Source organism: Ammospiza caudacuta, chromosome 8 (assembly GCF_027887145.1).
Source record: "Ammospiza caudacuta isolate bAmmCau1 chromosome 8, bAmmCau1.pri, whole genome shotgun sequence".
Classification (NCBI taxonomy): domain Eukaryota; kingdom Metazoa; phylum Chordata; class Aves; order Passeriformes; family Passerellidae; genus Ammospiza; species Ammospiza caudacuta.
Genome location: NC_080600.1, coordinates 9,130,311 through 9,142,920, shown reverse-complemented (window position 1 = coordinate 9,142,920; position 12,610 = coordinate 9,130,311). Strand labels below are relative to the sequence as shown.

At 50.0% G+C, this 12,610-nt stretch overlaps 1 protein-coding gene across 1 annotated transcript in view; it reads left to right on the top strand.

Moving 5' to 3' along the window:
- VWC2L (von Willebrand factor C domain containing 2 like) overlaps nucleotides 1-5,435 on the top strand; it is a 41,402-nt gene extending 35,967 nt beyond the window's left edge. The window contains exon 3 of the mRNA XM_058809892.1: nucleotides 4,705-5,435. Within this exon, the coding sequence (XP_058665875.1) occupies nucleotides 4,705-4,853 (149 nt within the window). The 3' untranslated portion in view covers nucleotides 4,854-5,435. The remainder of the gene's footprint in view (nucleotides 1-4,704) is intronic.
- Nucleotides 5,436-12,610: the final 7,175 nt, after the last annotated feature.

Sequence of the window (12,610 nt, the reverse complement as noted above, 5' to 3'; positions counted from 1 at the left end):
CTCATTTGGTCCCTGTTTCAGTCCCAGACACCAGTGCTGGAGACTGCATGGTTTGTGGTGTGGGATGGTCATGGTGAAGCCTGGGAGAGGCCTGTTTTTATGGAAACATGCAGAGGAAAATCTGCCTTCCCACTGGGAAGACACTTGGCTATGCTCAGCAGAAACATCTCCCCAGGCAGAACTCACTGCCAGCAGCAAAGCCCCATTCCCAGTTGTGTTCATGGTGGAGCTCCAAAAGCAAAATCACTGAGCCTCATTCAGCTGAGTGAGCGTCCAGGGGGATGTTCCAGGATGTCTCCATTCCTGAACACTGTCAGGAAACAGCACAGCTTTGCACTTATCCCTTGCAGCTTCAATAGTGGGGCACACCACTTGGGAGCCTGAGGGATGGCTGCTGAATTGAGCTGCTGTTTAGCAGCTGTCTTAACTGGGCAGATAAGCATAGCCATCAGCACCTCTCTCCCTCCTTGATGGAATCCATTGACTGAATGAGCTAAATTCTCCTGGAGTCAGCTTTAATATTTCCTAAAGGCATGGGGAGGCTCTCAGAGTGGCAGGAGACATGTTTTATTGAGGGGAAGCCTCTGCTCTTGCTGGAATCAGAGGCTGCACAATGAGATGTTCTGGTGGAGACTGTGAGCTGTGTCTGGGGCAAGATGCTATTCAGGGCACATCTGAATATCACAGTTGGCCTGAAGTGATCCGTGCTTGCTGTTTGATTAACATTTGATTTCCTTTTATTGCTTCTCTGCACACACAGAGCTAACTCAGAGCTGCTGAGAGCCACAGGCAGAGCTGCTGAGTTCAGTAAAACCCATCTGAGGAGTCCCAGGGAGCTGGGGGGACCCTGCTGATCTCACAGAGTGGCTCCAAGGCATCAGCTCGTGGTGTTGGAGAGAGCCTGGCCCCTGAATTCCCTCTGGAACAGGGCTGCAGTGGAGCAGGGTCATCACCCAAGTACTGGTCTTCAGCAGATGGTTGCAGAATTTTCCATCATTCTCCCCAAACCACAAACCAAATACGATTTTTTTTACATCTCTCCCATCAAACCAGCATCTGAATGTCCCTAATACATCTCCATAAAAATCTTCACAGCTGTTCTAGCAAACAGCCTGGAGTGCTGCTGGCTTTTATGAGTATTAACCATGTTAAGCAAAGCAAATCTCACTATTACACTGTCTGTGGGAGCAGCAAACCTCTCCCATCAGTCTCCCTGAGCAAGGAAAAGGGTGATTAGTGTCCTGTTATCATCACAGTCGTGGTTTAAGATGCTTTTGCTGAGAGCAGGACAAGAGCCCTTGCCCCAAGCAGCTTCTTGTTCCTGCTGCTATTATCCTAAGTAACCTGATGTTCTTGACATGTCATCAAATATTTCTGAGCAGTGTCCTCCTCTGAATGATAATTAAAAAACCCATGCTGCTGTTCTGTGTCATTCCTTGGGGGTTTGGCGGACCCTGCTCTCATCCAGCTCCTCCAAGCAGCCACGGTGGGAAAAGCTCAGGCCAGTCCTCAGCAGTGCTGGGTTGGGGCCCTGAGCTTTGGAAATGTTGGGAGGGAAAAAGAATATTAGAGAATTTAAAACAGTCTGTTGAGCTCTACTGCACAAAAAAGAAAAAAAAAAAAAAAAACAACTATGGCACAGCCATGCAGATCCCCAGGTGCTGGAGGTTATCTCCACCAGTAGCTGCCAGCTCTATAAATCCCAACGTTTCTGGAAAACTCCCTGGTGACTTATGCTCCTGCCAAGCAGCATTTGCTGTGCCATGGCACATTTGCACCTGAATTCCAGCAGTGCTCCCTCTCTGAGTGCCTCTTCCTCACACCTTCACTGCAGGTGCAATGCTCACTGCATCCCAGTTTGGACAAACAGGACCCAGTTTTCCATGGGAAGGTGGGAGAAGTTAAATGGGGGAGAAAAAACAAGCAGAGGGGGAGAGGCTGGTTGGTAGTGATTGTGCTGGAAAACTGGATTTCAGGCAGTGGGAATTGAAGTTCAGTTATCACACATGCAGTGTGGAAATTTTGCCTTCTGTTAGAAATCCATGTTTCTGTAGGGATGGGGGATAGCAGTGGCAGAGGGAGGATGCAATAAAGCTCTGTCCAGCTCACTGGGTGAGCAAAAGAAACCATTTCACTCAGGCAATGCAGAAGGGGCTATTTTGGGAGTGCTGGGAAAGAAAAGGCCCAGAGCAGTGGCAGTGCTGGCCCAAATTAAAAGTACTAAAGTCTGTCTGGGGAGAGGCAGAACTTCCCACAGGAGGACAGATGTCAGCAGAGCCCTGGGTCATGTTTTCCTCCATTTTGCCAAAAGCCAAGAAGAAAACAAACCCAATTGCTGTGATTTTCCCCTCAGTTCAGCCTCTGGCTGCAGCTCCCTGGGCAGCCCAGGGGTGCTCAGTGCTGCTGCAGTGGGGCTGGTTTGGCAGTGCCTGGGATTTACCCACCACAGCTGTCATTCTCCCCCTTTGGGATGGGGGCAGTATCCCAAGGATCTTCTGTGAGACAGAGAGATGTTTGGCAGGTCCTTCCAGGCACAACAGGGATCAGAAGGGCAGATCATTAGTGTTCAATTACAGAGGGGCAGATCATTAGTGTTTAATTACTGAGGAGCAGATCATTAGTGTTCAATTACAGATTTGCAGAGTTGCCCCATGTCCCCAGAGTAAGGGATCCCCTCTCCAGTGGGGACCTCAGAGGTGCAGGTGATGTTTTAGCACATCCCCCTCATCCATCTCCTCTTTGCTTCAGTGTCTGCTTTCTGCTCCTCCCTGTCCTGGGGCATTAATGAATGGTATTTATTAATTATTTTATTTCCATATGACCTGCTGGGGAAGCTCAGCAGGGAGAAGAGACCTGGGGCTGCTGGGAGGAGAAAGGGCAGCCAAGGAATGGACAGATAAGCAGGATGAAGGAAAAATAACCTTTTCCCAGTTGGCAGCACCCATCAGCCAGTCCCAACCCCATCACCCTTGGCTGACCATGGTCCCTGCACCACTGAGGTGCCAAAGTCCCTTGAGGGAGGTGTTGGGTCCCCAAAGCCTGTCTGGGAGGCAAAGCTGGCTCACCTGAGTGAGCAAACCCTGCTGGCTCCCTCAGTGCCAGCTTCCCCAGAATGGGCTGGCAGGGCTGTAAACCCAGACAAAGCTGTGTCTGGAGGCATGTGTGGGTATGGAGGCAGCACTGGCCTCTCAAATGAGTTGCTTAGCAGACAGGGCAACAAGAGGGAAGATGATCTTCCCCTTTCCTTGCCACCTGAATCTCCAGGAGCTTTTTTGTTTATATTACAATGAAAAGGAGGGGTTTTTTGCTGTGAAAGTGAGAGCAGGCCATGTTTGAAGGGGCCTTTAATGAAGGCAGGAGGGTGTTGAAAGACACTCAGGCACCCTGAACTGTCTGGCTAAGCCCAGCCCTGCCAGACTCGTGGCCTGTTCAACAAAGGGCCCTGAGGAGCACCTCACTGACCCAGGGCACTCATGAACAGCTCTCTGGCACCCTGGCACTGGGCTGGCTGCAGCTCAGCCTGTTTCCAGCCTTGTAAGGGACCCCAGTGCCCTTTCCCAGCCTTAAGCCTAAGCCTTAAGGAACAACTTGCCCATAACTCCATGTCTGTACATGCTCTCACCTTTGGAATGCACCTCATGCACTGGAGACATGGATTAAAACTGGTGGCCAGTCAAAGGGTGACATTTCAGAGCAGCACTCGAGCCACAAAACACTTTTCAAATGTCTTTATGCTTCCTCCATGCCACCAGTGTGACTGCCTTGAATTTTCTGTGTGGCTCTGACATTAATTCCTGGCACTAAGCAGTGAAGAGGAGAGAGCTTGCAGGGGGACAATGGGCAGGGGATATTTGTGGGGCTTTTATGAAAGGATATTTGTGGGCTTTTATGAAAGCCCTCCTGGAAAGGGCTTTAAGATTCCTTCCTACCCAACCATTCTATGACTGGGAAATAAGATCCTTGCTGACTTGCTGCTCAGCTTTGATATTGTGTTATAAAGAATAAAAAATAAATTAAAAAATCCCAAAGCAATAATAAGCAGATTAAAGGAATTACTCTTGAGGAGAATAACCAAGATTTTATCAGAAAGCTAATTGGAGAGGTGATGTAAGACATAATTTTTGGTTAATAGCTCCAAGCTGGTGGAGGTCCTTGGGGTTACCTGGTGTTGGAGCATGGCTGCCAATGGCCTTAGGGGATGGATTGGCTCTGGTCCCTGCAGCTCCTTGCAGCTTTACCAGACTGGAGCAGGGAAGGCTGGGCTGTGTCCTCATGGTCTTGTCCATCCTGCAGCCAAAATCTGAGAAAGAGGTACTAAATTAGTGGTCAGCCAAGTAGAAAAAGCTGATTGCCAATGCCATTTGCTCTAGAAACAGAGAGGAAAGTTTTGAGGCCTTCATTTTCCCCTTTAGTGCCTGAGTGCAACCAAAAACTGAGAAGGAATTGCTGTGGGTCCAGGGCTGGGCACTGAGCAAGGTGAGAGCATTGCTGCAGACATCAGCAGTGCTGGTGGCATGGCCAGAGCACAGCAAGGGGCTGGCACTGGGTCCCTGCCTGTGCCAGGCTCAGGGCAGAGCACTGCCCCATGCAAACACAGAGTATTTATCCTGTTCCCCTGTGGATCCCTGCCTGTGCCAGGCTTAGGGCAGTCCTGCTCCCATGCAAACACAGAGTATTTATCCTGTCCCCCGTTTGTTTCCACAGGTCCCAACTGCTTTGCGGGCACCACCATCATTCCCGCGGGCATCGAGGTGAAGGTGGACGACTGCAACATCTGCCACTGCCACAACGGGGACTGGTGGAAGCCAGCACAGTGCTCCAAGCGCGAGTGCCAGGGCAAGCAGGCTCTGTAGCAGCCCCTGGCCAACAGCCTGCTCACAGTGATGGTGATGATGGTGATGATGAAGGAATGGCCTCGATGCTGCCCACGTGTCCGACCTCCTGCCAGCTGCAAGCCCTGTGCGGGTGCCACATGAACAGAGCTGGGTCCCTGTGGGGCAGAGTGTCCCCGTGTCCCCTGCAGCTCCTGTCCCTCTGTACACACTCTGTTCCCAGGTGTCTGCTCTGCTGTGGGAGTCACTGGAGCTGGCAGGGGAGGACAGCAGGAAAACAGCCCACACATGTTCCTGGCCTGGCAAGGCACCGATGGAGTCACTGCTCTCACTTCCTGCAGTGTGGATCCTGGGGTTTTTCACAGTTATTTATTTGAAGGTTTTTTTGCTATTGTGATTTTTTTTTTAAGTCTCTTCCTAAGCTGGGATCATCGGGACAATACAGCTACGAGTGGAGCAAGAGGTGGAGCATTTGGATTGTGTCTGTAAGTGCAGGGGGCACTAAGGACAGCAGGGAGGTAGAAATTACAAAGGATGGGGGGTTTAAAAAAATCCCAACTGGAATGTAACCTGCAGCAGGACTGAGGTAGATGCACAGGTATAGACTGGACAGCCATGACACAAAGCTGTATCTGTGTAACACTTTCTCCACTGAGTGGGGACAATAAAGTTGAAGACACCTACACAGTCAATGTGACCTTGATGGGAGCAGGGCCCACAGCAGCTGCATGGGCAGGCTGGGGCAGCCATCCAAGTGCTCCATGAAAGCAAAATCTTACGTGGCTTGTATGTGTGATTCTTGGCTCGGGCATCAGTGGTGGAGCAGAGGGAAGAGGGCCCAGTCTGTCCCTGGTTCCTGAGCTGAGCACGTGCTCACCTGCCTTGTCCCATCCCCAGGCTGCTCTCACTGGAGGCAAGGGCAGAGTTCCATTGCCTTCAGTGAGAGCAGGTGACAATTAAAATATGGGATCACCCCACTCTGGAGGTGCCCAGGAATGTCCCATGGCTGTGGCAGCACTAAACTGGCTCACTGGCAGGTGAGACCCTTTGCTGCAGAGGGAGGGAGCTGCCCTGGCACTCCCTGGGAGCACCCACACAGCTGGGGACAGAGCCAGCCATGGAGCAGCAGGGCAGGCCTGGGCTCCTGGGAGGGCTGTCCCTCCAAAGCAGCTGCTTTCTGTGCCTGCCTGCCAGGAGCACAGCTCCCCAGCAGCCAAGGGATTCCAGCACTGGTACCTCCTCCTTTCTCAGGCTGCAGCTCCCAGGCAATACTGTGAAAGAAAGGCCACCAATGTCACCTCCCTGCCTGCCTGGCCAGGCGAGCACAGGGGCCTTTCCCATCTCTGTCCACGCTCGGTTCCCTGCTTTTTGGTCAGTGCCATCCATGGGGGTGGTGCTCATTTTGTTCAGTTCAGGCTCCAGTACAGCAACTGCTCCCAGTGATGGCAGCAAATCCTCCCCACAGCATCCTCACCCAAGCAGATCAGCACATCAGGCTCACTTCATACACACTAATTAATGCCTTTATACTTCCATTTCTCCCCCATTTTGGTGTTTCCCTGGAGGGCAGGGGTGAGAGGAGCTCTCAGCACAGCAGTGCTGTCCTGTGGCTGAGCACTGGCTCCCTGCAGGCCCAGCTGGTACCATTCCAGACATCATCACCACATCTCTCTGTAAGCTGTTGCCTGTCAATGACTATCCAGTTTCAAAACTTACAAACAATAGTGTGCCTGAAACTAGTGAGAAAAAAAAATCTGTACAAATGGGAGGGAGGGGTCCTAGAAACAATATTTGATGTGTAAAATACTATATTATTAAAAAATTATTTTGTTAAATATAAAGTGTGTGAACCAGCAAAACAACCCCAAAATTACATATTTGTGGTGTATTTTACTCAGCTGATCATCAGCTCCTCAAGCTCCCAATTCCCCATCTCACCCCTTGCTCCAGTCCCTGCCTCTTCACAGTGTTGGTGAGTGCAGCTGGGGTGGGAAGAGCACATGAGAAGCCTGGAAGTAGCCATGAGAATGCCATGGATGGGATGGGTTGCTCAGGGGGTGTCTCAGCAGTAACTCACTAAAAGTTTTGCTTTGCCAAACCAGGATTCCCATTTGTGGAGCTGCCATGGACCAACACGGCTCCCAGGCTTCTCACTTCAACCTCCATCTGCTTTTTTATTACTTTTACTGGTGCCATTTTATATTTGATACCATTTCCTGAACATGGAAATTTGCTTTCAGTTCACAAACTCCTTTTGGTACCTCCAGATGCATCATTATTTACACTGATTAGTAGTTACTCTAATTAATTACAGCTTAATTACTGTAGTTAATGTTTGTACAGTGCTTGGAACAAGTACAGCACTATACGTGCCACATATTATTATTTTCTTCATTATTAATTAAGCACCATCTCCATTCCATGCTGTGCTACTTCATTATTTCCCAAGGAGTCACAGTAGCACCCTTGTTCCCACCCAGGAGTACTTTGGTCCCAGCTGCCAGGGGGATGCTGCACTGCTGGGTTGGCATGGGAAGAGCAGGGACATTGCTAAGGAACAGGGGAATGCTCAGGATTTTGCCCTTCACTCTGTGGAAAAACATGGGAAGAGGCAGCAGATGGAGGGGGACCCCTTGCCCCAAGGACCCCTCACAGGGAGCAGGAGCATGCTCTGGGTCACAGGAGGGAAAGCCCTGCAGATCCATCATGAGAGTGTCTGCAAGGGCTCTGTGGCTCAGGCTGTAGAAGGGAAACTGATTTTCCAAATCCAGCAGTGTCAGACAGTCCCACTGAGGGATCCCACAGGGAGAAGGGAAAAGCACTGATCATTTTCTAGGAAACCTTCCACTGTTTATGTGGAAGAGTTGCCAGTCACAGGTGGGCAGTGTCCCCACAGCACTGGGGTGCCAGTAGCCCCAAAAACCATTGCCAGGGTGGAACCAGAACTGAATGCCCATCAGGCACTCTCCAGATACACCACAGAATGTCATTCTCATCCCAATCTCCTCCTTTTTTTTTTTTTTTTTTTTTTTTTTAGTGTTGTAGTTCATTTCTTTCTTTAATTAATCACAGCTCTGGGCCAGCCAGAGCCATTAACTACTCTTCTCATTTAAACCTTTCAGAGATGCAGTTGCAGATGCAATTTAATTTGTTGACCCGTGATCGATAGCAATTAATACCATCTCTTTAATCTTGTTGAAAGGTTCATCTTGGGCTTCCAGAGGCTGCCAGCTGAAGGGAAAGGTGCCTGGTACATGTGTTATCAGATGGGAGAGCACAACCCCCTCTGTAGGCACCATCCTGCCCATGCCCCCAGGCTGACACTCCTGAAAATACATCAGGTGTTTGTGGGAGATGGAGGAGAGAAGGTGGATAAAGGTGAGGGAAGATACTGAGGGGTGAAGAAGAGCAGGAGGGCTTGGTAGGGCAGAAAGTAGGGGAAGGTAGAGGTGATGGGTTGGAAAAATGAGGGGAGATAGCAATGGTACAGCCTAGCAGATGTGGCTGGAACAGGGAGCCAAAAGGACTCAAACTGGAGCAAGAGAGCAGGTCAGAGAGTGGACAGCTCAGAGGCAACACCTGCAGCAGGAGCTGTGTGAATTTTAACAACAGTGAATTTTGCAGAAGAATTTTGCAGAAGAAACAGACCCAGAGTCAGGAAAAGTCCTACCTTAGGGTTCTCACACATCTTGCTGATGTGATGCCATTTTTGCCCCCCAAATGCAGCAGCTGTGTACAGTTCCCTCCTCCTTCTCCTAGCAGTGGGGAAGCCCATCCCAGGAGCATCACCTTTCCCTGTCCTCATTAATATGCCATTAGTCAAGATTGTTTTATAATTACAGAATTATTTCCTGCACACCCCAGGGGGAGTGACTCAGCTCTGGAGCAGAGCAGGGCAATGTCCTTCTCCCCCAGGAAGCTGCAAAGCACACTCCAAACCAGGCTGAGCCTGGGAAAATCCCCACCTTTGGGTACTCTCCACCCTACCAGGGCTCCTGAGGCAGCAGCACACCATGGCTCCAGTGGCACACACTGAGCTGAGTGCCCTGGTGACCATCCCTGGAGAACAGACCCACTGCAGCAACCCCTGTGCAGCCACAGCTCTGCTGGAGGTAAAAGCAAATCCCACATTCCAGCACAGCAAGAGCAATAAAGTGTTTCTCTTTGGTGCTTGGTAAAGGGGAAAGAGGGCCCATGTGGATACAGGGCAAATGAATGCCCTTTACACAGCAAAAGGACATGGGTTTGCAACAGCAGGTCAATAGAGAAAATGAAAAATTTATCAAGAATCCAGCTTCCTTGTGTTGGGAAGCTCAGCTTTTAAAACACAGGAGATGGAAGGCATGGAAAGGAATTGCCTGTATTTATATATTTAGGATCATAGAATGAGTTGGGTTGGAACCTTTCAAGAGCCATCTAACATACCACATGGACTATTAAATGGTATATAGACCATATGGTAAATTATATACAATAACATACCATTTGTACTTGCAGATAGATTACCTTTTTTATTTTTTTAAGAGAAATTATCTTTTTACATGACTAAGTCCAGTACCTAAAAAAGCTCTGCTCTCAGAAGATGCCAGCTTGCTCAGCCCCACACAGACGAAGGGATAATTACACACTAGGAAATTGGAAGGAAAGACAGAACCCAACACAAAAGCTAAGTCAGGCTCCTTTGGGATGGCACAGAACAAGATGGTGCCCCTGCCTGTTGTCATCTTATTGCAAAACTCCCATACCTTCTTGGTGATTTCTCATGGACAGTTCCTCACAGCACTGATTCCTTCTCCACAGCTCAGCCAACAAACTCCATGCCCTCCTCACCCAGCTCACCCACCCTTCTATAGCACTCATCATTATTGGGCACAGCTGTGGCCTGTTCCTGATCTCTGGTGATCAGTACAGCTGCAGCTCCTCAGGGGGGGATTACCTTCTGCACTGTTCTCTTACATCCTTTCCCCCCACCCCTGCCAGCACTGACTGGTCCTGTCCCTGAGGGCAGGTGATGGTTGCACCCATCTGCAGAGATGGCCTCATCTTTTGGACAGACAGACAGCTGGGTCTTATCCGTGGCTGCTCCACACAAAGCCTCTCCTTTCTCAGCAGTTCACATCCTCTGACTGTGCTGGCTCCCCTGGAGCCACTATTTCACAGAATCAGGAATGGTGTGGGTTGGAAGGGACCTCAGAAATCATCCCATTCCACCCCCTGCCATGGGCAGGGACACCTTCCACTATCCCAAGCTGCTCCAAGACCTGACCAACCTGGCCTTGGGCACTTCCAGGGACCCAGGGGCAGCCACAGCTTCCATGGACACCCTGTGCCAGGGCCTCACCACCCTCACAGAGAAGAGATATCTGCATTTAATAATTATTTCAATTAGTTACCTGCATCCCTGTGAGCTGGGAGCTGATATTTTCTTGGCACTGGGCTTCCCACAAAAGAAGGCGATGGTGTGGGTATGGCAGCCCCAAGTGATGCCCTCTGACAGTTTCAGGGCTATCTTCCCAATCCTCAGCTCATGGAGCAGCCCTGGAGCTGTGCCTGACCTTTTCTGCACAGCACCCCATGCTGGTGGCCCAAGCAGCCAGGTGACAGGAGCCTTTCTGGTGTTGGCATCAGACACAGGAGATGGGGATCTGGGGAAAGGAGGAGAGAGGCAGAGCAAGTGTGAGCTATCAGACTTGTTTCAGTGGGACAAAGCAGGGTCTCAGTAATAATTAATGCCTCTATTAAAGATCCTCATTTAGACTGTAAGGCATCTGGCACTGGAAGGACACACTGAAGGTACTTTTGGTCATTAAACACACACAATGTTCCATGCTGCTTGTCTTGACAATGATAACCCATGAGAGCTTGAAGAGCAACCAGCAGCCCATTGTCCCTCCCAGGCTGCACAGGGATTATCCTGTTACACATATGGATTGTCTCTGCAGGGATTCAGTGGTGCCTTGGCTCTGTGTCTGGAGAAACAGCCAAATCCAAGCCTAGGGAGTTTGGGAAAAAATCTTGTGATTTGGAAATCTGGAAGGCAAAACTCCAAGGAAGCAGGTGAAAAAGGGGGCTCACCAGGCTTTAAACTGCCTTTCCAAACAATGTGTGATGATCACAGACTCACAGAATAGTTTGGGTTGGAAGGGACCTTTAAAGTCCATCTAATCCAACCCCCTGCAATGAGCAGGGACACCTCCCATCAGCCCAAGCTGCTCACAGCTCCATCCAACGTGGCCTTGAATGTTTCCAGGGATGGAGCAGCCACCACCTCTGGGCAGCCTGTGCCAGGGCCTAACACCCTCACTGCAGAAACCATCTTCCTTACAGCCAGTCTAAAGTGTAAAACCATCACCCCTTGTGCAACAGGGGAGCTGATGAGTGCACCCTGCAGACAGGAGCAGCCCACCAGCACCAGGCTCTGTCTTTTGCAGCCTCAGGTCCTACCTGGAGGACTTTGGGGATGGCTGAAATAAGGCCCACGGTGAGGAGTTCAGCTGGTGTGCTGAAAAGTCTGGTCTGGAGTGTTTGTACCATCCCCAACACTGCCACCAAGATCTTGGCTAATAAACATCAGTTTGGTTTTAAGAGACAGGGAGCAATGGTCACTGCTCTTTTCATTACTTACCTGACTTGTGGCTGCACCCTCTGCCTTGCCCACACAGTTCTCTGGACTTCCTAGGGCCCAACTCTCTTCCTACAACTTGGCTGTGTTTGCCTTTTCTCTCTCTTTTTTTTTTTTTTTTTTTTTTTTTTTCCAAAGGACAAAAGCTTTGGGAAAGGGAAGAGATAAAAATGTGAGGCACTTGCTCTGCTGCAAATAACCCACTCCCATACAGGCTGAAAGGCTCGTTTTGCAGTCCATTAAGCTCAAGTTAATGCAGGTAGAGCATGTCTGGCAACGAGAGGATGGTAAAGGTTCTGGGGTTTAATTTTCCTCAGATGGAAAATCCTATACATTGCTGGCTGCTGTGGGCACTTGTGCAGCCCAGCAAACAGGCCCCACAGGAAGCATGAGGCCAAGGTTAAAGCACTGCTAAGTCAAGATACTGTGATATCCAAAGAAGCAATTTCCCATTGCAGTGCGAATCTTCTGGCACTTTATTGTCAGGAATAGAAGCTGAGAGCCAAAGGGGTGTGTGGGGACCCATTGCAGCTGCAGATGGCTTTACATTTCCCCTAACTTCCCTGGATTCAAGGTTATCCTCCTGGCTGGCCATGGGCCCGAGCACTTGGGCTAATTGCATTCCCAAACAAACAGCACTGCCCCTCCCTGCCCCCCAGCTGAAGGGAAAGCAAAGGGAGACGTGCCTGGATAATAAAGTGTGGTTGTTATCCTGCTGGGAAGCTCCTGGGATATTTAAGCCCTCCTAAAAGGCATCCTAAATCCCACTGGCTTTTGTCAGCAGCATGAAAAACAATAAATAGAAGGAGGTGCAGGTGCCTCAGGCAAGACAGCAGGGGGATGGGAAAGACAAGCCCTAAAATCATACCACATTGCCATGAGACCATGGGGGTTCCCTGCCTGCTCCTCTTGGGTGCTTCTGAGAAGATCCAAGGCTGATTTCCATCCAGCTGGAGCATGGGGACCAAATCATCATTTGCAGTCCCACCTCTCTGCATCCTTCTGTGTTGTCATCCTATTGCAGGGTTCCATATTGTTGTTTCCTTATCACAAAGGTTTCATACCTTGGCGTTTTCTCATGGACAGCTCCTCAGAGCACTGACTGTTTCTTCTTCCCAAAGCAGCCAACTGACCCCAGTTCCCTTCTCACCCAGCC